We start from the raw sequence: 24,972 nt of genomic DNA on the forward strand, positions 1-24,972 counted from the left end.
TGTGGTTGGCTACAGCTTATAAAGATTCTTATGTAATAGTTCTCTATAACTTTTGATAGAAAGACTAAGTCATTTCCAATGTTAGATTACATTTCTCATCTGTTAACTTTGTATTTTACTCACAGGGTTAGACAGACTCATGTGCCTTGTCACTAGAGCTGCAAGCATCAGAGATGTCATAGCTTTCCCCAAATCCTTCCGGGGACATGACCTCATGAGCAATGCCCCAGATTCTATCCCTCCTGAGGAACTGAAGCCGTATCATATCCAGGTCTCTTGGCCAACGGACTCAGAAGCAGAAAAGAGCGCATTGAATCATCCACATCATCCAGAAAGTTGAGCTTCTGATTTTGTCCTCTTTGCTTTCCCAAAGCTAAAATCAGATCCAGAGTTCTGCCACAGATCTGATAATCAAGTCTTTAGGCAGAGGAATCGTTCTTTAACACAGTGAAGAAACAGAAGCTATTCAACTTTGACTTGAATATGCATCATCAGGGGTTTTTTTGTCAGCACCACACTCTCCCAAGTGAGCAAACCGGCCATCCCTATATAGGATCCAAACCCGTGGCCTTGGTGTTATCAGCACCGCACTCTCCCAAGTGAGCAAACCGGCCATCCCTATATAGGATCCAAACCCGTGGCCTTGGTGTTATCAGCACCGCACTCTACCGAGTGAGCCACGGGCCGGCCCATCATCAGGGGTTTTTTTGATTGAGACATTTTTGAAGTTCCTTTTCACTTCGAGAGGCGTGAAAGATGGCTCTTTGCAGTAGTAATACAGTGGCTTAGTTGTTTTCTAATCATGTTTTTTATACCGAGATAGTAAGTTATTCACTTAGGACAGAGATAATCAAATCATGTGAGAAATGTGGGAAAATGCTTGCCCCTGAAGACTGGTCAGTTGATGGAGGATTCGGTTCATCCGTTCTCATCTAGAGAATCAATCATATGAATTAAGCTTTTTAGTGACAGTTCAACTATCAACATAATATAGTGAGAAGTAGCATAATACAATGCAAAAAATATCACTGAAATGAAAGTCACAAAATCTTTTTCAGTGTTTCACCTTGAGCAAGTTACATAAACATCTCTAAGCCTCCTTTCCTGCTTGTGTAAAATGCAAAGGCCGAATCAGAGGAGATAATATATGTGGAAGACAATGTGAGTGCTTTGAAAATGTTTTGAAAAACTGTAAAGCATTACACAAAAGAAAGATGATATTATTTACCCATAAACAGGTACAGGTATATCCATATATATGAAGGTATTTCAAAAAGTTCATGGAAAGATTCACATTATCTTTTAATTGTATTTTTCCACTAACTTCTTGAAGTACCCTTGTATTTTGTAATTTAAGATCAAACAAAACTGATAACTGTAGTAAAAGAAAAAGTTTTATGAATCATTATTCTGTTTATATTTCTATTTTTAAAGATAATCACTAATCCCCAAATAATTTCTCTCAATTACACATAATTGAAAATACTAATTGAACTTAGATCAACCTCACACGTACAAAAAAATTAACACTGGGCTCATTGTGATTTTCTTATAAGTTTTAATGATGCAAATAAAAATTATAAAATGGGAACAAGGCCTTGATTAATGATGATTTTGAAATTATTCTTTTCTACTTGATCTTTGATTTTGCCTTGACATTCTTTTGATTTATAATTTATAAACACTAAGTATCAGTTTTATATCCCTGCCTATTTTTCTCAGTGCTCTAAGCAATACGATACTGTAATCTTTTTCTGTTTGAAAATAAAATAGGCTTCACTTCCAGGTCTATTTTGTGACACTCAATAAGCTACAAAGAGTATGAATATGCTTCCTTACTAATGAGAAAGCTGGTTTACCATTAGGTGGGGCTTTTCCCTAAATTTGTCCTTTCACCTAATCTCTCCCTCATTTGTGGGTATACTCTAGAGCCAGAAAGTCCTTGCTGGCAGGGTTCTCACAGTGAGAAGGGTGCCCAACACTGCCTGCCCTTTCTCAGCGGAGAGAATTTCTAGAGGTGCCCTACATCCATCTATGCCACAAATGTTACCTAACTTATAAATATAAATTTGCTATTCACTGTTTAAAGCCTAATTCATACCAAAACTTTATCTTTCTATCCTGGAAATGAGAGTTACAGAAGACACCCAAAATTCAGAGAATATTTTCTAGGCACAAATACCAAAGGCCTTAGGTCCCCAAGAGTAAAACAGTCGTGTCTTTTTTTTTCTTTTTTTTTTTAAGTATATGTGCTTCTGAAGTGAGCACAAACAGTACTGTCTTGATATCTCAAGAGGCCTAGTCACTTTAGGTTACTCAGCTTCGGACTTGTCAGGAAGAAAAAAATAATGCTTATTCTGAAATCCAAGGAAATGTCACTATATAAGATCTCTATGATTAGGGTAGGGTAAAATTTTAAATAATTTCTCAAAAACTGAAGAACTATTTGCCAGTAAAGTTGAAAACACCAGAACCAGGATTTTGGAATGCACAAATTGTAAACTGGAAACCAAGTTCTTTCAAATCGAATCTCCCCAACCTCCTAGGCAATTTAGATGTATTCTGTGTTTCCAGTTTTAAAAACAAGGTAAGCAATTGCCAGCTACAACAGCAGTAGTCATTATTAACTTCACAGAGCTTTGTCCTATGAACAATTTCTTCTTGTTGGAAAGAGTTATGTCAGACGATAAGTCTAATGGGATTGTTTTAAGCTCTTAGGCTTTGCTTTACTAAACAATGGATCTGTACAACTGCTCTGTCTTTTCCCAGAATTCCCCTCTCTGAAGAATCAGAACTATCTGTAACATTGATCACTTCCTTGCTGCTTTTTGTTAAACATAATTCACCCTAAGGATTCTTTTTATCTCAAGAAAAATGAGTCACTTCATAACTACTAGAAGAGTTAGCCAAGTATACAATAAAAATATCAGATGGGATATCTGTATAACAGTTGCATATGTAAGTCATGCAATAAATATTGCACATCCAAGTCAGTTTTGTATTTAAGACTTTTGATGCAGAAAGAACTTGTATGAGTCGGATGTACCTGGATTTAATTCCTGGCTTTACCGCTCCCTAGTTACGTAACTTTGGCCCGGTTGCTTAACCTCTCTAGGCTCCTGTTTCTTTGCCTAGAGAAAGTGAAGCTGGAGAAACTTGTCTTCAAATAAAGCTGAACATCTATCAGCTCTACCTTCAAAATACATCCAGCATGGATCTGGCACTTGTTCATGGCTCTAAAACAACCTTCCTGGTCCCTGTGATCATCTTGTCCTACCTGCATTAGAGCAACAGCTTCGTAATGATCTTGCGTTCATCCTTGCCCCTCACAAGTCTATCAGTGAGGGTCAGACCATGTCCCTCCTCTGCTCAAGCCCTCCAGTGGTTTCCCTCCTCAGAGAAAAGCCAGAGTCCTTAAAGTGGCCTCCAAAGGCCTCTGTGAACTGTCTAAGCTACTGACCATGTCCTCTCATTCTCCTTGCTCCCTCTGTTCTCTCCACACGGGAGTCCTTGCTTTTCTTGGTGTTCACTAGGCATGATCCCATGTCCATGCTGTTGCCCAACCTGTCCCCTAGCAAGTTTTCTCCAGGTAGCTGCTCTGCTTGCTCCCTAATATCCTCAAATCTTTGTTCAAATGCCCCCTTGGAGGTGAGGATTTCCCTGACAACCATATTAAAAAGAGCGAGCCCCTGCCTTGCATCAGCACTCTCTACCCCTTCCTTGCTTTATTTGTCCTCTGTACCACTCGCCACTATTTGATATGCTACCTTTTAGTTATTTTGTTTGCCCCACTAGAATGTATGCACCATGAGGGCATGGATTTTATTTTTGTCTGTTGTTTTCTGTAATATCTATTACCAGCACCTAAAAAAAATTGCTTTGCACATGATAGATGCTCAATAAACACCTTTCGGGCCAATTATAAAATGAATAATTAATACATGCCAAGCTCTGGGCTAGGTTCTGGGGAGCACGAAGATGAGTAAGTTGTGGCCCCTGTCCTGCAGGAACTTTTAGCCTGGTGGGGGAGCAGATACATAAACAGATCACGTTGATATGTGTAAATCATTAGATGAAGATATGTAGAGATCCTGAGACCAACCTCACCAATAGGGAAGGTTGATAAAGCAGATACTCCCTCAGATGTTGGCAGCTTAATTACTAGCAAGAATTAACCATTCTTTCATGGTTTTTAAATGAAATGGCTTCAAATAGGTCACTTACATAAAATTAATCAAGAATACAGTCTGTTTTAGAATACAGATGTCCAGCACAGTACACCAGTATTTTCCTTAACTTTATATCTGAAATAAGAGGGACAAAGGAAGAACAAAATGTATCATTTCCAAGCCCAGGGATTTTCAAGAGCATAAAGATCCCTTTAAAGTATCTAAACCTACAGCTTTATTAAAGATGAAAAAAAATCAATTTATCTATCTTAAAAGCTGTAATATTTGGAGGATATTCAGGCACTAGTTTGAATTATGGAACCCAGCTTTCCAGTTTGAGAACATAATTATATAAAAATCCTTTGTGCATTTGGCAGGATGTGCAACTAGTGAAACACATCATGTACATAACTAGAACTGCCACCCAAAAGTTCTGTGGTGGGGTAAAGCGCCAACTAATTATTTCCATTTTTCTCAATGAAAATAATTTGCCTGGCATCTTCCTATTGTTTGAATGTATACCTCTCCAAAATTCAGGTGTTGTCCATGTGACGGTATTAAGAGATGGGGCTTTTAAGAGGTGATTGGGCCATGAAGGCTCCTTCCTCATGAGTAGGACTAAGGATCGTGTAAGAGGCTTCATGCAGCCATCAGCTCTCTTCCCCTTCCTCTTCCCATCACATGAGGACACAGTGTTCCTCCCCTCCAGAGGATGCCACCCTCACCAGATACCAAACCTGCTATCACCTTGATCTTGGACTTCCCAGCCTCCAGAACTGTGAGAAATAAATTTGCTCTTCATAAATTACCCAGTCTGTGGTACTGTTATAGCAGCACAGACTAAGACAGATCTCATTTAATAAGTAGATATAACTTTCCAGGGGCCCAAATTAAACAAATGAGGAAATTGGAAGTATAAATCTAGAAATCAGTGACTCAAACCAGAATTACCTGTGGAATAACAGCACCCTACACACCCTATTCACCCACACCTCCCCTGGTGCATGCATGGCATGACAGGTTATAGAATCATGAGTTCCTAAGATGACAGGGTACCTTAGATTGTCTGAGTAGTCCACCTCCCACCCAGTGCCAGAATCTAAGACAGCATTCGGGTATTTTGTTTTAAAACAGCCCAGTCCCACTTTTGGATAACAGAGTTTGTATTCTATAAAGCCTCCAAGTCTTTTCCAAACAATCTGTCAAGCCAGCTCCTCCCCCCCTCACCCCCACATTCTAAGTACCCCATTGGGACCTTTCAAACAGAAAGACTAATATTCCTGTCTGTAGAATTTCATCTCGTAGCTTGTCTTGTCTTCAAGGCCAAGATAATCCTTCAATGTGTTAACTCTTTGTCAGTTGTTAATGTGATATGCTGCTGCATATTCTGACTCTGCCTCTACCACCTGTGTGGCTTTAGATAACCTTATCCTGAGTCTATCCCTTTATCCATAAGATGTAATTCCTAACTTGCCACTTTTAGAATGATTATATAAACTAGCATACAGTAAGCATTCAAAAAACAGCTATTATGAGGGCTCCACCCTTATAAACAGGATTAGTGCCCTAATAAGAAGCTCGAAGCACCTCCCTTGCCCCTTATGCCACATGAGGACGCAGAAGGCACAATCTATGAGGAACAGGCCCTCACCAGACACTGAATCCTTTGGCACCTTGATCTTGGATTTACCAGTCTCCAGAACTGAGCAATAAATTTCTATTGTTTATAAATTATCCAGTCTAAGGTATTTGTTAAAGCAGCCCAAATGGACTAAGACAAATGCCCATCAAAAAGACATCTTCGCATAGGGCCGGCCTGTGGCTCACTCGGTAGAGTGCGGTGCTGATAACGCCAAGGCCACGGGTTCGGATCCTATATAGGGATGGCCGGTTTGCTCACTGGCTGAGCGTGGTGCTGACAACACCAAGTCAAGGGTTGAGATCCCCTTACCGGTCATCTTTTAAAAAAAAAAAAAAAAAAGACATCTTCGCATGCCCAAGTCTTTTCCTGTTAAAGTTTACTCATCGTGAGGCTCATTCCCTAAATATTCACAGCTGCCACTTCAAGTCCATAGTAGTACACTGGTCATGTAAGAGCTGGTAGTAACTCAGCTCATGTGTTGCCCCTCCCCAAGGAGCCCATCCCAGAAAACCAAGTGCCTTAATTTAGATGACCATTTAGAAATGTGTTTCAAACCTTTTGGTAAGCCAAGTTACTAACATTACCTCTTGGATGTTCTTAAATATGTAATGTACTACACCAAGCAATTCTTGCTTGGGGTAAGAATGGCTCTAATCAGTTGGGACATCTACAATCAATTTACAAAACTGTAAAGTGAAGATACAGGATTAGATGATTTATGACTCTTCAATTCCCAGAGTCTATGCTTTTATGATCTTCAGACCTTAAGGCAATGTGGAAATGTATATGGAGTATTAACATTAAGGTCACACTGATGGGATTAAGGCAATGTGGAAATGTATATGGACTATTAACATTAAGGTCACACTGATGGGAATTAAGAGTGTTTTGTGGTTGGGGGAAAATATCTTAAATCATTGAGCCTGTTTTTTGGATATAACATGGAAATAATGCACACCACTTCTGTAGTTATCAGAATTATATGCTAATTGCATACAAAGGACATAGAACTGCATCTTGCTAATAAATGGAACCTACTAAAAAATACCTATTCCTCTTCGAGTTTATTGAACAAGACAGGGTTAAAATCCCTAATACACTAGAGATATCTCAGATTAATTGGTCCACTCGATACACTTACTGCAGTTTTCAACCACCCATGAATTCATTTAACTAGTCATCCAGGCTATAGAGCATGATAGGGACCCTTTACTGTACTTTAACATCTCTTCTCATTTCAAAATACAGGTAAACTTTATCTTCAATCTTTTGGCACCCAATCTCCAAAACTTCTGAAAACCCAATCTGATCAACTTGCAGGTTAACTACTCTGTCAAGGGTAAGAAAAGTTGGGGGTGGGGGTGTATTGGGGCAAGACTTCAGCTTGAGGTATAACTGACAAAAACTATATTTGCTTGTGTACAACTTGTTTGGCAGCTGGCCAGTGCCAGGATCTGAACCTGACCTTGGTTTTTTATCAGAATCACACTCTACCAAAAGAGCTAACTAGCTAGCCAACTTGATGTTGTCAAAAAGCTTGTGGAAAAATGGAATTAAAAGATAGTATGTGCTGGTTAACACCAGCTGAAATAATCCAAGCTTCTATTTTTTCGGTAAGGGGATCTTAACCCTTGGCTTGGTGTTGTCAGCACCACGCTCAGCCAGTGAGCGAACCGGCCATCCCTATATGGGATCCGAACCTGTGGCCTTGGTGTTAGCAGCACCGCACTCTCCCGAGCGAGCCACCGGCCGGCCCAAGCTTCTATTTTTTGTATCCTCAGGCCAATTTTTTTTTTCTCCAAAGGTGGCTTTGAGCTTAAAACAAATTGCCCCAATGATTTCATTTAGCCATTAAGAGAATTTGCTCACACAATTCTGCAAAATATATGGCATATCTTCAACAGATGTTATTCTGGTTTCTATCAGCACAAATACGGCATTTCTAAAATGAGAAAGACTATGTGTAGTCTATTCCTCAGCACAAATTACACTTTTAAACATAAGACATACACAGTAAAATATCCGAGAAAATCTTAACTGGCTGTACCTTTAATGAAGCAGATGCCAGGGAGCCTCTGATTTCTGTATACTTTTATTTCCAATTAACTTAACAGACAAAGCACCAGTACAGAATATTCCTTCATTATTTGAAAACATTCCTCCTTTCCCCCACCCTATTTGAAATAGGATGCTCCTCCTCACAAGGTTTACAGAAATTCCAATTGAAAGATGCTTAATCTTCTATCCCATGAGCATCCATCCAGCTGCCTGCAAGCAAATACACCACTTTTAGCCACACTTCCAAACATCAATTTAAGTAGTACTTGAAGAACACAGAATATCAGATCTTTTATTGTCATCAAGTAATCAGTGAGAGAGTTCAAGTTGGGTTGAGATCATCATGTATTCTGAAAAAAGAACAGTGCTGTCATTTTCAATTCTCACCTTTCAATGGGTAAGCTGCATGCTTGCTATAGTCATAAAAGCCCTAAAAAAGAAAGATTACATATTTATTATGGTAAAAAAAATTTTTTTCTGTGATACTGGTTAATACAGTAACCTCAGAATAAAAATGGAACGGTTTTACAAGTGATATCACTCTTATTTCATTTGGCAGAATCATTACATCACTGGTTACATTCCAACTTAGTATATACACCAAAAATTGACTTACCTTGAAGTTTTCAGGATAACGGAAAATAACCTGTTTGAAGAGAAAAAACATTTAAAATTTACCCTACTCAATTTCACTTTTTAAAACAGCTAAATCAATCCATCTGGTACAATCTAGTTTAAGATGTATTTATGCCATAAAAACTTCCTAACATTTGTAAACTAACCTGCACTTCACATAGGAGTTCTCATTCCTGCAATTAAGAAAGCATTTAGAAGTCATTATTGTAATCCAACTCTCTAAATGTTTCCTATGTAACAAATAGCTAAATTCCCCTTTTCAAGAGAATAAATTGGATTGTTGCAGCCAGATACGTCAGATAGGAGCGAAAGACTTAATACTGCTCATCAGTGTTAGTCTGCTGAACTATGTTATCATCACCGTATCGGCAGCTTTATATCAGTTTTAAAAACCCATACTTGAAACTGGTGTACCTTTTGATTGAAATTTCGTGCTCCATGTATCATGGCCAAGCAGATTATTCACACCTGCAGAAATTTATGCAAATTTGGAAACAGGAAGTAATAAGTAGGTTCCTAAAAGATTTTCCAACTACTGTTTCAGTTTAAAATTAATCTTCATTCTCTTTCAGAGAGATTCCCATCTGTTTTAACTTAAGTCATCACCAACAGCATCTTGGTCAATAGATAACTAAAATTTACAAAATATGTACCTTTATTTAAAAGGTCTCCAAAATCTGCACCTGAAAAAAAGTGTTTGATTGAATATCGCTTACTTTTCCACATAAATAACGTTAATTACTCACTGTAAGACTTTTGTCTTACAAAGCACATCCTAACAATCAGTTAAGGCATTTCAGAAATAAAACCATAAAATGCCTAAGAACTGACTTCATGTTCTTACCCAAGCCATCCATTGGAAAAAACGTGAAACCAGTGGCTAGAACAGAACAGAAACATGACTGTCATTAAAAACTAAATATCATTAAATCTAAAATTTGATGCCACTTTAGTTGTTTGTCACAGGGTTATTCAGTGTTAAGTTTGTCTACATGCTCATTTCAGGTCAGACATTTGATCAACATCATTACATAAACCCCGTTCGGAGCATGCTCAAAGAAAATGCAATCTTAGCATTCATTAGCTGAATATAAATTAGTTCATTATCGGCATTCTCCGTAAGTCTTAAACCACTGTAATGTTTCCATCAATACTTACTTAAAAAAAAAAAATGGTCCAGACAAGTCAGACTTCACACCTAAGAAATTTAGAGTGGTTTTAGAATAGCCAGAGATGGATTTTTTTCTCCCCATTCCCCAAAGCTAACAAATGCCCGAAATCAGTTAGAGCTAATTAACCACCTTCACATTCAGTCAGTATTTGCTCATCATCATCCGGGCCACATTTTCAAAATTGTCTTAATGGTAACAGGACAAGGCTCTGGCTTTTATTTAATGCATTCAGCACTCACACCAGGAGTGCTTGATGTAAGTACATAAGAATGCAGCCCATTTATGCCCGTTAGTTTGCCCAGTTACCTGTTTACTAGGATTATTTTACTTACCACATCAACTTTCAGCTGTTTAGTGCCTATAAAACAGATTTTAAATAACTTTAAAAAAACACATCTTAAGCTAATTGTTATACTACTGCCTACACTAATAGCTGCAAACACCAACCACCCCAGATACGTTAAACAGTATATCTCTTCATGCTTCAATCTGTTGAACTATGTATGCAACCATCATCTGTTTCTTCATTCTTACAGTATTCTATGTATTTTTTGTTGGTTTTTTTTGGGTGGCTGACCTACGGGGATCCGAACTCTTGATGCTGGTATTTTAACACCACACTCTAACCAACTGAGCAAACTGGCCGGCCAGTTTCAATTTAGCATCGAATTAAGAGCAGAGGTTCACACTTGAGAAAACCCTAATTCATATAAGCATCAACATTACTTTGGCTGTTCTCTAAGCCCTTAAAAACAATTGAAAGTACTGGCTTAACAGACTATCTAAAAAGGTTTCTCACCTGTGTGCCCAGGTTATCGCGAAAAGCTTGTTTTTAGGACCTGTGAAAAACAGACTCACGTGAACTTAAGTGCAATCTTTATGTTCCCCAAATCACCATTTTGTGTGCCTCAGTTAGCATAATGGTGGTTAAGATTCTCGTCATCCTCGCAGTCAAGAGTAGCAAATAAAATGTCATCATTGCGGCACATTCGGTGACGTTCAACCTAACTCTCTTCTGGAGGATATTTCGATAACTTACCTCGGCAGCCATTTTCATCCCTCCTTGGCACATAACTAGACAACAGACAAAAAGAAGTAGAACCGTAAGGCACCTACCTCCCTGCAGCCAAGTTAAATTCCATTACCTAATATATTAAAGCCTCAGAACAGAATTTCAGAAATCCCTTCTGTCCACTACTCTTAAAACATCACAGGCTTAATAAAAAGACCTCCTCTAAGCAGATTTCATTCTTTCCACTGTACTTTCTTACCTGTCTATAAAATGCCATCAAAAGCCACGTTGCGTCCGTGCCTAGCACCATTCCTAGAAAAAAAAAAAAAAAAGGGATTACTACAGATATTTAGTCCATTTTGTTCCACGCTACCTTACATCGCGTTTTTCTGTCACCTATGCAGGACTCTATGCACCCATAATTTAATTTCACGAAGGCAAGAGATAAACTTAATGTATACGAGAGCACTATACCTAAAGTTAAGAATCAGTGAAATAACGGAGCACTGCGCAATGCAGCCCCTTAGAGAACCACGTGGACTAGCACAACCACCATCCTTTTCCTGAGAAGTGCCTGAAGGAGGCTCGGCCGCGGTCCTTAACAAAGGCCCACTCGGTGAGTCGGCATGGGCCGCCATCAGAGCCGTTGGCATTCATCATCACTCTCAGATGTCCCTACCAACACAGGCTTCATCACAGGCAGAGCACGCAAGCCGAGGTTTCTCCGCAGTTCAGCCCACAACAACTGAGTAGTTTAGGTCGCGCCTGCACCGAAAGCGCAATCCCCCACCATCCTCATCCCGTGGGAACGCAAAGGCGAGCGACTGGCCTAGAAATGCCAGCCAGTTTAGGGCAACCTTAACTGTCCAGGGACGGAGGGTCCAAACCAAGAACTCGCTTAACAACCGTAATAAAATCACTCACCTCCAGAAACGCGATTCCTACTCTTGAAAGACCGAGATGGCGCCCGGACTCCTGTATATAAGAGTTCTTTTCATGACGTCATCACGCACTCTCCCCGCCAGCGCCCGCTTCAGCCCCTCCTTATCTCCTCCGTCAATCTCCAATCCTCCAGTCCCACCTCCTTCCCGCCCTCTAAACCCGCGGTCTTGGCCCCGCCCCACCCGCCATTGTGGGCGGGGACACGACCGCCCGCGTGACGCAGGGCTCCCGCCCTCCTCCCGACTGAGGAGGAAGAGCAGAGAGGGGAGGGGGCGCGAGGGACGAAAGCGCTAGGGGAGGGCGAAGGGGGGCGGTGTAAGGGTGAGTGATTTCCTTCCGGCACGTCGCCCGCTCAGGGGGAGGGGGTGGGGGGTTTCACTTCCGGGACGGTGTTCCGGCCCATTCCGGCCCATTTCCACCCCCGGAGGTAGGTGCTGCACCCTGACTGGGCTCGGGCCCCGCACCCTGGTCCCGCTGTCCTGCACCGGGGCCACCTTGCCCCGTCTCCGCCGCAGCCCGCTCCTCGGGCGCTCAGCCACTTCCCTTCAACCCGTCTCAAGGCACCGGGCGACCTTCCACCCCCTTGGCCCCGGGCCGGGCTGAGCTGCCGGACCCGCCCCCTCTCAGGGCCCCTCCCTCGGGACCCCGGGATGGACGGTCCCCTCCCCCACAGCAGCCGGGACACACCCAGAGACACACACCCACCTCAGGGCAGCTCCCCGCCCGCCGACGCCTACCGCTTGGACCCGGTCCCCGGGCGCCGCCCCCTCCCTAGTCCTTTGCACTCACCTGAGCGCGCGCGCCCCGGCCCGACGCCTTGCTCGCCTCCTCGGTGACATCTCGCCCCTCACCCATCTCCCCTCTCGCCACGCTTCCTAACGCAGACGAAAGCTACTCAAGTACCAGAGTGGCCAACCCCATGCCGTTCCCAATTCTCACTCTTACAGCTCTCACCTCGCCAGTGCCGACGGTAGAGAAAGAATTTACTCCAGGGGCTTCCTCCTCACTGGGGAATTGCCGGAAAGAGCAAACAAAAAAAGGCGCTGGTGTAGGCTCCAAAATAAACACATCTGAATTCATGATGGCATCGACAGAGGCTCTTATTGGATTAAAAGTTTCAAAACAAACAATAACGCTTTGGAAAAAGGTCAGATTGGCTGAAGTTGTTTCTTGAAAGCAGTGTGTACACTTCCCTATTTACTGATAAGTATGTTATAAATGCGGACAATACTGTGAGCTTGTCAGGATAAGTTCTGGAAGTTTCAGGTCTTATGTAACTGTAATATCTTACAAATTTATTGATAAATGTTTGCACATTGGGCTCAGATCGATGTCTTCCTATTGAGATTTGTACCAACTGTACTCTTCACTACTGAAGACTATTGGATGCAGTTATAGACTTAGTGTTTCAGCTAGTTTTAAAAACTCCTTTAATGTAAAAATGTTGGCCATGCTTGGTAAATGCTCAATTTTTTACAAGCTCTGGGGGACTAAATTTCAGAATCAAAGTATCATCACCACCCTGTAATTACCAACTTGGAATTTGAGTAGAGGCAGTTTTACCTAGTCTTTCCATATTTTGAGAACTGAACTTCAGGTTCTCTATATTTTGATTGAGTCTTGACATAGCTGTGGAATTTTTTCTAACGTGGAGTTTCCTTCGAAGAGGAAAAAGCCATTTTATGAAGGCTCTGACTCTTAAGCTTAGAATATTGGCCTACATTCATGCGGCATATTAAGTCACCTTGTAAAATAGTAAATAACTCAGGTAGCACATAGTAAAATATTAAGAGGGATATCTAATCAACCCATCTGTGATTAATGTATTTATTCAAAAAGCTTATTTCTTTCCTCCTCCAGGGACAAATTGTAAAATTGTCAGAATTTTTTATTCAATTTGGAAATAACTTATGATTAATTCTTTTGTTTAAACTGTCATAACTGCTTCCCTCCCGCTTCTGTTGGACTTCTGTTTTGGTGTTTGTGTGCTTATTAGTAAGGAAAGTATGGTTATAGCTTGAATTTTTAGGAGTCTAACAATCACTTTTTGATTTTAACTTTCTTGCTGTAAAACGTAGACTAAAAAACCTGTTCGTAATTCTGTTTCCAAATCTAAACGTAAGAAAGGTATCTCTTTACTTGAAGATTTTGAAATCTTACCAAATAATATTTTTAAATATGTTTGAACTGGAATGCATCAGGGGAATAAAATTATAATTATTAATGAGACTATGGTTTCTTCTTTCAGCAGGGTTGAATGCCTGCCTACACTATCAGGCATGACCATGGAGAAAGGTGGGAACATACAATTGGAGATTCCTGATTTCAGCAACTCTGTCCTGAGCCATCTAAACCAGCTACGCATGCAGGGCCGACTCTGTGATATTGTGGTCAACGTGCAAGGACAAGCTTTTCGGGCTCACAAAGTGGTACTGGCTGCCAGCTCCCCCTATTTTCGGGATCACATGTCCTTGAATGAAATGAGTACTGTCTCCATTTCAGTCATCAAGAACCCGACTGTTTTTGAACAGCTCCTTTCTTTCTGTTATACAGGGCGGATATGCCTCCAACTGGCAGATATCATCAGCTACCTAACAGCTGCTAGTTTTCTGCAGATGCAACATATTATAGACAAATGTACACAAATCCTGGAGGGTATCCATTTCAAAATTAATGTGGCTGAGGTTGAAGCAGAATTAAGTCAAACAAGGACAAAGCATCAAGAGAGACCTCCAGAGTCTCACAGGGTTACACCAAATCTAAACCGCTCCCTTAGCCCACGACATAATAACCCAAAGGGAAACTGGCGAGGTCAGGTTAGTGCTGTGCTAGATATCAGAGAGCTAAGTCCTCCTGAGGAGTCCACCAGCCCTCAGATAATTGAACAGAGTTCTGATGTAGAGAGCCGGGAGCCCATTCTTCGGATCAACCGAGCAGGACAGTGGTATGTGGAGACAGGAGTAGCAGACCGGGGGGGCCGGAGTGATGATGAAGTTAGGGTTCTTGGAGCAGTACACATCAAAACTGAAAATCTGGAGGAATGGCTTGGGCCTGAGAATCAGCCTTCTGGAGAAGATGGAAGTAGTGCAGAGGAAGTCACAGCCATGGTGATTGACACCACAGGCCATGGTTCTGTAGGACAGGAAAATTACACTTTAGGGTCTTCGGGAGCCAAGGTGGCTCGGCCAACAAGCAGTGAAGTTGACAGGTAAGTTTTGTTTTGTTTTTCCATCTAATGGCTCTTGTGCAGACATCACTAAAGTGGGTCCTCTGTGTAGTACAGAGAGCATCTTCCTTACCTGATGTTTTTATGTGTTTATGGTTTGTTTTTTGTTTGTTTGTTTTTTGGCAGCTGGCTAGTAAGAGAATCCAAACTCTTGATCTTGGTGTTATCAGCCCCATGCTCTAACCAAGTGAGCTAACTGGCCAGCCCTTACCTGATGTTCTTAGCCAAAATAAGTTATTTGGGGAAACTGGAGGTATGCCAAAAGACTTGCATTCTTATTTTTTTAAAGCAGGAAGCTCCCAGTCCTGAAGTACTCACAAAGCTGTGAGAACTATGGTAAAGTTAGACACTTCCATGAATCAGAATAGCATCTGCAGCCACACTAGGATCAGTAATTGCCAGGGCTTCTGGCATTCCAGGCAGGGAGCTGATCATCAGCTGGGAATCTGGCAGCATTGCCCTTCCTTGGTATGTTTTCACACAAGTAGGTGGCTTTGGGGAGTTTCACTTTCCTTTTTAGCACTGTTTACTTTTCTTTGCCCCCACCTACCAAATTAGAGGAAGTATGGTACCAGCAGTGATTATGTTTTTCAAATTAGTGTAAACACAGTAATTCCAAAGAAAAGCTTCTTGGATGTTTTTCATTTCTTCTTTCACTTGTCATTTGATTATATCTTCCCTGTTTTCTTTCATGGATGACTGCTGCTACCACGGGCCTGAAAGTGTCCTTTTTTTTCTACCAGTGCCTCACTTTTCTCTTTCTAATACACTATTTGTCGGAACATTTCTTTTTGGTGCAAAGCACTAGTTTTAGTATAATTCAGTTGAAAGTAAGTCTCAATTCAAAGAAATATTACTAATTTAGATTGGTAATATTTGTTATTTTCCCCCTTAAAAATAAATTAGTATTGGCCATATGAGCAATGGGAACTAAAGGAGCTATTCTTTTGATTTATAGCTGGTCTTGAGAGACATGTATTGTGGACGTTCAGGTAATACATGCTGTATCCACTTCAGGTGATCTTGATTTCAGTATTTTCCTTCTTGTGTCCTTAATAGTTAAAATATTCTTGAGCACATAACTTATTGTCCCCCTATGTTAGAACTGGATCAGAAGTAATAAATGCAAAGATTTTTAATCTCCACAATCTATATCAACAGTCTGAAATATATAACAGGTTATTATGGGAACTGGGGAAAGGAACAATCAAAACCTAATAGTTACATAGAAGAAACAAAATTATAGACCCAGTTTTAATTTATTATTTTATGGTCTCTCAGTACTTATGTAAGGATAGAAAGGTTATATTTAACTTTAGCTTCACTAGCTCATATGGTCTGTCTGCTATGTAATTTTGTATTTCTTAAATTTACTAGGGCAAGCCTTATCTTTTTTTAAATCAGATCCTATATTGACTTGGTGAAAATATTTCTCAGTTATCTGTTGTTTGGGTTTGTTCCCCCTTCCTCAGGCATAGGATAAAGAGGGGAGACATCACCATTATTTAAGTTCTTTAAGACTACTTTTCTATTAGTCCCCTTTATGCTCCTCTTCCGACAGATTTAGCCCCTCCGGCAGTGTGGTTGCCTTGACAGAGAGACACAGAGCCAGAAGTGAGTCTCCTGGGAGAATGGATGAGCCTAAGCAACCTAGCTCCCAGGTATGTAGTGTGGATTTAGGATTTCTGTAGTGGTTGGAAGAATCGCCGCTGTATATAAACAGAATATAATGAATAAGAAAGGAAAAATGTAGGAGAAATAACAGTGGCCCTGTTAAAGAAATACTATATTTGATTACTTTTTCTTTATTCTTGCTTGTGAGCATGGAGGAAATACGCTTTTGGTGTCAGCAGAGTTTGAGAAGTAGAAAAAGATAACAAGATTGTGGAACTCTTTCCTGATTGTAGGAACCAGTCTGTAGACCTGAGAATAATAAAAAATAATCCCTGAAAACTACATGAAGGTAATTTAGGACCTGGAATGGAAAGAGTCTGATTTTATATATGTGGGGGTGTAACAGTATATATGTATACATAGTTACTAATTTATATATTATGTATTTGTAAACAAATTGCTTATGCATTTTGTTTGTTTGCTGTTTTGTATGCTTGTATCTTATTTTCTTCCTGAGTCTTTTGTTATACTAAAATGTTCTAGAAAGGACAGGAATTGATGTCTTTCTTTTGTTTTCTTTGCAACTCTCCTTAGCAACTAGGATAAGTAGTTGGTTGATATGTTTGATTTTTCTCACAGGTCTATATCATCGAAGATTGATTTTTAAAAAGGTGGTGAACTCACCAAGTAGAACATGATAAATTGTAAACACTTTTGCTTTTAAAAAGGAAACACTGGTAGATTAAGATTGCATAGCTAATTTTTTTAGCCTCTGCATTATACTGATAGTATCTTATTTAATTTTTATCTAAACCACTGGGTGTTTTTTGTGTATGTGGTATATTAATAGCAGCAAGATGTTGTTACAAACTATACTTTTAAGTTTTGATAAGGTGCTTGAGAAAATGTAGGAGCTTGGAGGAAAAGTAAGTTTACTGATAAAATTAGGGCCCTTTTTCTCCCCATCTCTCAAAATCAGTGTGGTAACAATACCAAAGGTGACTATTATGTAAATAAATACAGTAATGAGACAGACCTTACAATTTAATGGGGAGATAAGGTAGACTAACAAATATATGAGATCATATATTTATATAATATAGACTTCAGTAACAGTAGGAATGCTTAAAAGGCAGTTACTGGAATCAATATCCACTTAAGGAAAGTGTTAAGGAGCTTTTAAGTGCAGTTTTTAAAGAAATTAGGAAGAGATAATTTATTCCATAAGTAGACAGGATAAGAATTGGAATTCTGCAAGAGCGTTTACCTGGCTGAAGCAAAAGGTACAGCTATAAAGAAATAGGAAATAAGTAATATTTGTATTCTCTGGAGATGATATTAAAGGTGATATACACGCCTTTACAGGTATGATAGTTTATTATAGTGAATCTACTCACGAGTTCTTTTCCCTTGCCACAGAGAACCAAAACAAAGCAAGGACTTACATTACAGTAAGAAAGACTTTAGATAAACTTGAAGAACTTCCTGATTATGGAGGTGATTAAACCGGAAGTCACTCCTTTACTAAAAAAAAAAATTCTGCAGCTATTTTTTTTTAACCACACGAAGATTAAAATACTTGGCGTAATTTTCCAAGTAATTTATAATCTTTATAACCCAACTTTTACCAGCATTTTACCTACCATTTATCAGCATTCATTAACTGTCTCAAATAGGTAGACTTTCTCTGTGTGTCAGAACCACATCAAATTTATTCCTTTCTCTGTATCTTGAGTCTGAGATGTCTCATTCTTCTCAGGTGTCTGGGCCCACCCAAGGCCCAACTCCTAGTTACATCTGTCCTAACTAGCGCAGTCCTCTTTGATCTTTCCTTCTTTAACCAATATTATAACATTTACAGATAGTGCAATATAATTTTTTGTAATTCTCCACTGACTCATGTAAGTTGTTCTCTTATTTGCATTAATTTCGTGACTCCTTTAAATGAGAATCTCCTTGAGAGCAGAGACCGTGTTTTCTAACCTTTCTATCTCTGACATTGTCTTATCAGGAGTTTGAGTAAAAGGAGTTGTTTTATCTCTAAGTAATTCTGAATAACTAAGATTATTAAGTAGATGCTCAATAAATAGGCATCTGCTAAATAAGAGGGTATTTAGTTGCTTGTGAAATCCCTATTTTTGGAAATCTTTAAATAACATTAATGCATCAAGTCAGATGATTTTTTGAAGCTACTTCAATTCTTTGAGTCTCTGATTAGTAGCTGAAGATTAGGATGATGGAAGGCTCTAAAGTCCATGTCGAAAATCTAGACTGGTGTTTGTTTTAGAAGATATGGAAATCAGTACCAGCCAGCCACCCAAATGAAAAAATACGGAAGTCATTCATTTATATGGAATTTATTCATTATGTGGAATAATTCTTTAAGAAATAGTTATTGAACCAGGTACTGGTTGAATTCCTGGATATTTGGCAGTGCTAAATGTTCCTGTGCTCACAGAGTTTATAATCTAATAGAGAATTGCCAAGTGGGAGGAGTGAAGTGATCCCTCTCTTAGTAGCATTGAAAACCAGGAGGCAGCCATTTTTGCCCTTGCTTCTTTTTAAAATTCAAAATAAAACTACCAAAGATATATTACTGCCTTTGACAAGGACCTAATCTACATTTTATGTTCATATATTTGCTCTTCTGTTCCAACTTTACTATGATAATTTTTTAGATGAGATTGATAATAATGTGTGATTTTTGTGATTATAGTTGATCACTAATTACTAAAATGCATCTACTTTCCACATATGGACAATACTGGTGTGATATTACTTTCCTTAAAGTTGGGCAGGTTTTTTTAGGGAATTGTTACCCTCAAGATTATAAATAATATGAGTTTGGAATGTTTAATAATAGCTAACATTTATTGAGCTACATTAAGCACGTTAGTGTGTTAACTCTATCAAAGCTCAAAGTAACCAGTGACGCAGGTGCTAGTATTTATTCACTTTACAGATGAAGAAACTGAGGGATAGAGTAGTTAAATAACTTGCTCAAGGTAACACTATAAATACAATTCAGATTTGAACCCAGGTTCCAGCATCGTTAAATTCTTTATAATACATTCATATATATATGCATAATATAATGCATTCAGAATATTTTAATTCCATCCCACATGTTTAAAAAACTTTTTTTTTCCTTTAATATAATGAGTTCAGAAGTTAGCACACTAAAAAATCAGCAAGTAATTTCTGAATGGTGATATTTTAATACATAATTTTGGACAAAAAGCATTTATAAATCTAACACTTTTAAATTATTCATTGAAAGTAATGTATTCCTACTCACTCCCGGCTCTCAGATAGGAAGAACCTATGTCTTCAGCCAGCTTACTCTTGAGGTCAGTTAAACTTTGAGTCGTCCTTAGAATGAAAATAATATGTTGGTATGGCGCCAAAATATTTTTTGGATAAAAAGGAATGCTATCACTTACAAGTTGTATACATTTTTATTAAGCTATCTACTGCTGGATTAAAACAGGGTATGAATGATGATGTCATAGCATAATTTATTATATATTTGCCATTATGTATTCCGTGTTGTCTGATATAGTAGCAAGTAGCCACATGTCACATGTTGCTATTAAAATTTTAATTAATTGAAAACAATTAGAATAAAAATTCACTTCTTCAGTTGCACTAGCCATATTACAAATGTTCAGTAGCTACATGTGGCTAGTGGCTACTGTACTGGATGGCATAGATTATAGAACATTTCCATTATCACAGAAAGTTCTGTTGGGCCAGCACTGCCTAAGTACTTGATTGTCTAGACTATAATTGCAAGTATAGGATCCAAGGAGTGGTATAAGTGGGTTCAGATTCTCCTATCACTGTAAAATAGTACATTCAGCACAGTTTAAAAAATATGCAATTTGTCAGCCAGAAAGTAACTTTACTGTGTTACTCTTTTATGGTAATAGAATAGAGTGTCCTCAGGTTTTTTTTTTAATTATTATGTTAATATCTTTACTTTTGGGGAGTAATTAATTTCCTATTTGGTTCTCCACTAAAAATAAGCATATATCCTAGTAACAGGTAAAAATGATGCAGTCACTTTTAATATGTGTGGTTAATAATATATGTTCTTTCTCGCTTATTTTCTTCACCTGGCATAGGTAGAAGAATCAGCAATGATGGGAGTAAGTGGCTATGTGGAGTATCTCCGAGAGCAGGAAGTATCTGAGCGATGGTTCCGGTACAACCCCCGTCTCACCTGCATCTACTGCGCCAAATCTTTCAATCAAAAGGGGAGCCTGGACCGCCACATGCGCCTTCATATGGGGATCACACCATTTGTTTGTCGCATGTGTGGCAAGAAGTATACCCGAAAAGATCAGCTGGAATATCATATCCGCAAGCACACAGGCAACAAGCCCTTTCATTGTCATGTTTGTGGCAAAAGTTTCCCATTCCAGGCCATCTTGAATCAGCACTTTCGCAAAAACCACCCTGGTTGTATACCCCTGGAGGGGCCTCACAGCATCTCCCCTGAAACAACTGTTACATCTCGAGGACAAGCTGAGGAAGAGTCACCTTCACAGGAAGAGACAGTTGCTCCTGGGGAAATTGCCCAGGGCTCTGTGTCCACCACTGGTCCAGATTGAAACATCGAGGAGGGGGCAGACCCTCATCCCCTTTGGGCCGTAAGCAGCCAGCATCAGGACCATGGGCTGGTGCTTAAATTCACAAAATGCCACATCACTAGAACAGAAGATGCTCCCAAGATGTTGCCAAACTAGAGGATCAGCAACATACACAAAAGCACTAAAGGCTCTTCCCCTCCTCCATCCCACCTCACACGTTGGAAAATAGTCAAGCAAATCAACTTTCTATAATTCAGGGATCAATAGCCTTGGTTTGTTAACTTTATAAGAAAACAGTTTTTTTTTTTTTAACAAAATGATAAATGGTCATTTATCTACCAGTCATTTTTGAACACTGTACTTTGGTCCATATCATCCTGGTGGCTGTAAGTGCCGAGATCTAAAAAATGCAGCAGGATCCTTGGCCATCTGAAGCAGCCAACCACAAGAAAGTTGGAGGTAGTCATGATGGTGATGAGGAAGAGGACTTTGTCCTCTTCCTTCCCTGCCAGAACGTGCATTTTCACATTTTAAGAAAAAGGAATACTGGTGGTTCTTTGTTTTGGAAGGTTAGACCTTATCTTTGGCTTGACTAGACGTCTAATGTTTTGCCTGATTGTTTCATGTAAATAGGCATCTTGGAGCAGTATTCTAGTGGGCAGCATCACCTGAAGCACTTTAGGCAACTGGCAGTGAAATGAGCAGCAAACTGTTTACAGTAGGTACTGCTACATTTGGGGTCTTGAGTGTTGTGTTGAGGAAGAAAGCAGGGAAGGAGGTGCTTTTATATTTTGCAAATGTCAAACAGCACAGAGTCGTATTGCAACTCTTCCTGACTGGTATTTGTAAATCCTAATGCTTATATATCCTTGACTATTAGGAAATGGCTCTAGTGCAGATGAATTAATGTGTTAGGCTGACTACCAAAGTTTCATCCAGTCTCTTCAGCTCCTAATTTCACATAACAGCAATATGTACATCAAAAATGTCACTTTCCAGTGAAATGAGCCTGGATTGTATTTTTTAAATCCACAGGTCTCCATATTTGGTAACTTTTATATGAAGTTTTAAACACTTTTTTTCTGCAACATTGTGGTTGAAGAAATTCAACAGTATGGTTCTTATTGCAACCACAATTCCATTTCCTTCTACATATGTAATAGTTTATATTTTCAGTCCAGTAGAAGAACCTCACTTAAGTCTGTGTCTCCGGTCTGCAAACCTAGTAATTTGTAAACCAATCATCAGCAAATTGCTGGTGACTCCAAGAGCTTTGCTTTTTAATAATATACTACAGGGCACTTACCAGAAAATATCATGCACAATCATGTTGCAATAAATGATCAAGAGATCAGTTTTGATCAGGTTTAGTTACTTAATCATTCCTAAGATTTTTAAAACTTCAAGGGACCTTTTTAGTAATTCTGGGTATTTTTAAGATTCTTAATCCAGCACTGAGAGAAAAATCTTACCAAATATGTAGCGCTTTAGATGCCCTGTCTTACATGCAGAGAGAGAAAGAGGAATATTAAGGGATGCAGGCAAATAGATGCTTACAACTTAAAGTGCAAATAGAAAAGAGTAAAGTCTCTAGCTTCTCTTGATTAATCATTTTTTTTTTTTTTTCTTTTTTAGTATTTAAATATGTAATGGTTTCAGAAATTGTTTTGGTGCAGAAGCATAGATGATTGTAATAGAGATTTGGGAGGGGGCTGGTCATACCTGCACTGGTGAGCCATTGTAAGAATATTAGTAATGTGCTCCCTTCTTGAGAATGCTTTGTGGTATGTGGAAAGGTGGGTAGAAAAGAACGTCACTTCTTTGATGATAAGAAATTAGAATGCAAAGGGTAGTTTGTAAGTAATCTGAGAATTGTACGTATACATACTGCTGCACCCTATCACCAGGGAAAGGTTATTTTCTCTTCTGGAAAAGCATAGAAATGCATCTTTTATAGGAATGTAATGATACTACCGTTTGATAAGCGCCTACCCTTAAAGGCAGCATTGAAACTGTATTTTTTTCTTTAGGAGATAACAGACTGAGGCATATTCCTCTGTAGTCGGGCAGCATCATGATAGGGTAAAAACTGTCTCCTAGAGTCATCCTGGGGATTGGCTATGCTCTGTGGCATAGAAAAGGTAGAGTTGAAGTTAGACTAAAATCCTTAGGGAAACATTTCAGCTGGTAATCAAGGCTTTCAATGGACATTAATAAATAAGGGAGGTGAGAAGTACATAATATGCTGCTTTAGATAGAGCTTCTAAGCCTACCAAAAAAATTCTACTTTTGAGAAATAGTATGCTGGAAAGTTCTTTATTGCTTTGTTAGTTACTTAGCTTATATGTGAGGAAATAGAGCTTTTAAAACTATTACCAAATTCTGAAAGTGAAGTGCAGTAATTTCTGTCACGAGAAACTGCAGCATTTGTCAAGACTCCATCACGGTTAGCAACAAACATCTTAAAGGAATTAGGGACTGTCTAATTCATGTGGAAATGCCGTGAGTGTTTGGTGGGTCCCCCCTCCCTTTTCATTCACTTCTAATAGGTTTTTACTGTATTGATACTGTGAATAGACTGCTTCCTGGTCATCTAGGACCACATCAGCACAATCATGTTTGCTGGTTCTCTTCTCTTAACTGGCCAAGCCAGAGCCGTGAAATTCATGAAAATTCAAGCGAGGCTAGCTTTTAAGTAAATTAAAGCTTCTGAAAGCAATTTCCCCATTTTAGTTAGAAGAGATATTACTCTGAATAACTATCCAAGATTCTTATTCAGGTTCACTGTGACATTGTCCTAGTTTTTAGCTAACATCACTGTAAGGTTGTAGGTGTTAGTAATGTTCTATCTACATTAGTGAATACCTGTACTGGTGTGTGCACTGAGGATACCTCTTTAGGATGTACTAAATGGACTTGAGCTGATGCTGAGAACTGATTACCAAATCTTAAATTGCACATGTCACCTTGTGAAGGGAACTGCATTAGCAATGAGAGCTAAATCATTATTAAGTACTTTAATGCCATGAAATTTGCAAACACTGGGACTGTTTTATTGTGTGGCACTTAGTAGCAAAGGAGTTATCCAATATTCTCAGCAAAGTAGAGAGACTGCAATATATTAATCTACTTTCATTCTAAGATGTACCTTTTATTCTCTCTGAACTCTGATACTGGTATAAAATATAGTATTGGTATGAACAGTGACACTGTACTTAGGCAGAAAGGCTCTTTCTAATGACTTGTTCTCTCTTTACTCAGAACCATATTTACCTCTGAACTGAGTTGAATTTTATTTTTTGTAAGTTATAAGCTACCCCACAACATTTTGTTATACTAGAAGGTTAAATCTCATCTTGAATATGTAAAAATAAATTGGTTCATAAAGGATAAAGATTGGTAAAGAAGAGAGATAGTAGTTAAGGAAAGTTTTCTTGATTTTTTGGCATTTTAAAATGTTTCCAGTTCCTTCTACATCAGTGAAACAAGGTTTTCCAAGAAATAGACTGTTTTCCCCCTAACTTCATGTTGAAATTTGGCTTTGTTTGGAAGTGAGCTGGAAGAGTGAAATAGGTAGCTTCATTCTTAGTAGCTGAATAATCTTTGGTCAAGAAATAACTTAGAAAGTTTTAGCTTTTGACGCTAATTGTTTTTCTTTTAACTGGTGAAAACTGCATTTTGTTTGATTAGAAGATCTAATTTAAAGAAATGAAAACAATGGATAATGGAAAGGAAATTGAACTGAACAAAGACAAAGATCATCTTCATCATAGTGGAAAGGCATTTAATCAGGAAGGAGTTGGGACCCTGGAAGTTTTTCTTTTTCAGAATCAACAGGTGTGTTTTATTTTTTCTTTTCCTCAAATGTCCTTCCTCTTATCTCTGTGTACTTATTTGTTCAAGGAA

General features: G+C 39.0%; 2 protein-coding genes, 1 long non-coding RNA gene and 10 other non-coding genes across 22 annotated transcripts in view; 2 read left to right on the plus strand and 11 right to left on the minus strand.

Annotated features, from left to right (window-relative positions):
• The window catches only part of DARS2 (aspartyl-tRNA synthetase 2, mitochondrial), a 26,187-nt gene extending 24,745 nt beyond the window's left edge, over positions 1-1,442 (plus strand). For 3 of the 4 annotated variants that reach the window (XM_063105476.1, XM_063105477.1, XM_063105480.1), the window contains one exon: positions 126-1,442. In XM_063105476.1, the coding sequence (XP_062961546.1) occupies positions 126-340 (215 nt within the window). In that variant the 3' untranslated portion in view covers positions 341-1,442. The remainder of the gene's footprint in view (positions 1-125) is intronic. The other variant, XM_063105479.1, reaches the window with a different exon arrangement.
• On the minus strand, positions 689-11,684 carry LOC134383945 (uncharacterized). 7 transcript variants are annotated; one of them, XR_010024226.1, is made up of 12 exons: positions 11,614-11,684; positions 10,949-11,001; positions 10,717-10,751; positions 10,477-10,516; positions 10,010-10,035; positions 9,664-9,703; positions 9,350-9,385; positions 9,159-9,182; positions 8,920-8,973; positions 8,486-8,678; positions 8,257-8,299; positions 7,891-8,079 (listed from the first exon to the last, which is right to left on the minus strand). It is a non-coding gene; the product is annotated as an uncharacterized LOC134383945 (long non-coding RNA). The 7 variants fall into 7 exon arrangements; XR_010024227.1 differs by having other exon boundaries at positions 8,486-8,515; positions 8,652-8,678; positions 9,159-9,385; XR_010024230.1 differs by lacking the exon at positions 7,891-8,079 and adding an exon at positions 689-932 and having other exon boundaries at positions 9,159-9,385.
• LOC134385355 (small nucleolar RNA SNORD81) lies at positions 8,146-8,222 on the minus strand. Its single transcript, XR_010024336.1, has one exon. It is a non-coding gene; the product is annotated as a small nucleolar RNA SNORD81 (small nucleolar RNA).
• Positions 8,369-8,447, minus strand: LOC134385379 (small nucleolar RNA SNORD47). Its single transcript, XR_010024357.1, has one exon. It is a non-coding gene; the product is annotated as a small nucleolar RNA SNORD47 (small nucleolar RNA).
• On the minus strand, positions 8,793-8,874 carry LOC134385383 (small nucleolar RNA snR60/Z15/Z230/Z193/J17). The gene has a single exon (XR_010024361.1). It is a non-coding gene; the product is annotated as a small nucleolar RNA snR60/Z15/Z230/Z193/J17 (small nucleolar RNA).
• Positions 9,039-9,119, minus strand: LOC134385357 (small nucleolar RNA SNORD79). Its single transcript, XR_010024338.1, has one exon. It is a non-coding gene; the product is annotated as a small nucleolar RNA SNORD79 (small nucleolar RNA).
• Positions 9,474-9,538, minus strand: LOC134385412 (small nucleolar RNA SNORD78). The gene has a single exon (XR_010024384.1). It is a non-coding gene; the product is annotated as a small nucleolar RNA SNORD78 (small nucleolar RNA).
• LOC134385381 (small nucleolar RNA SNORD44) lies at positions 9,783-9,844 on the minus strand. Its single transcript, XR_010024359.1, has one exon. It is a non-coding gene; the product is annotated as a small nucleolar RNA SNORD44 (small nucleolar RNA).
• LOC134385411 (small nucleolar RNA SNORD77) lies at positions 10,131-10,199 on the minus strand. Its single transcript, XR_010024383.1, has one exon. It is a non-coding gene; the product is annotated as a small nucleolar RNA SNORD77 (small nucleolar RNA).
• On the minus strand, positions 10,582-10,663 carry LOC134385352 (small nucleolar RNA SNORD24). The gene has a single exon (XR_010024333.1). It is a non-coding gene; the product is annotated as a small nucleolar RNA SNORD24 (small nucleolar RNA).
• LOC134385414 (small nucleolar RNA SNORD75) lies at positions 10,835-10,894 on the minus strand. The gene has a single exon (XR_010024386.1). It is a non-coding gene; the product is annotated as a small nucleolar RNA SNORD75 (small nucleolar RNA).
• On the minus strand, positions 11,318-11,397 carry LOC134385380 (small nucleolar RNA SNORD74). The gene has a single exon (XR_010024358.1). It is a non-coding gene; the product is annotated as a small nucleolar RNA SNORD74 (small nucleolar RNA).
• A 2,226-nt stretch (positions 11,685-13,910) lies between the features above and the next one.
• Positions 13,911-21,087, plus strand: ZBTB37 (zinc finger and BTB domain containing 37). The gene is made up of 3 exons (XM_063106956.1): positions 13,911-14,839; positions 16,419-16,518; positions 20,599-21,087. The coding sequence occupies exons 1-3, from the start codon at positions 13,911-13,913 to the stop codon at positions 21,085-21,087; spliced, it is 1,518 nt and encodes a 505-aa protein (XP_062963026.1).
• Positions 21,088-24,972: the final 3,885 nt, after the last annotated feature.

The sequence above is a fragment of the Cynocephalus volans genome, chromosome 8 (assembly GCF_027409185.1).
Source record: "Cynocephalus volans isolate mCynVol1 chromosome 8, mCynVol1.pri, whole genome shotgun sequence".
NCBI lineage: Eukaryota > Metazoa > Chordata > Mammalia > Dermoptera > Cynocephalidae > Cynocephalus > Cynocephalus volans.

Coding starts and splice junctions, on each gene's coding strand:
- ZBTB37 (XM_063106956.1), top strand. CDS start 13,911: ATGACCATGGAGAAAGGTGGGAACATACAATTGGAGATTCCTGATTTC. Junction 14,840..16,418: donor ACAAGCAGTGAAGTTGACAG/GTAAGTTTTGTT, acceptor CTCTTCCGACAG/ATTTAGCCCCTCCGGCAGTG. Junction 16,519..20,598: donor CTAAGCAACCTAGCTCCCAG/GTATGTAGTGTG, acceptor CACCTGGCATAG/GTAGAAGAATCAGCAATGAT.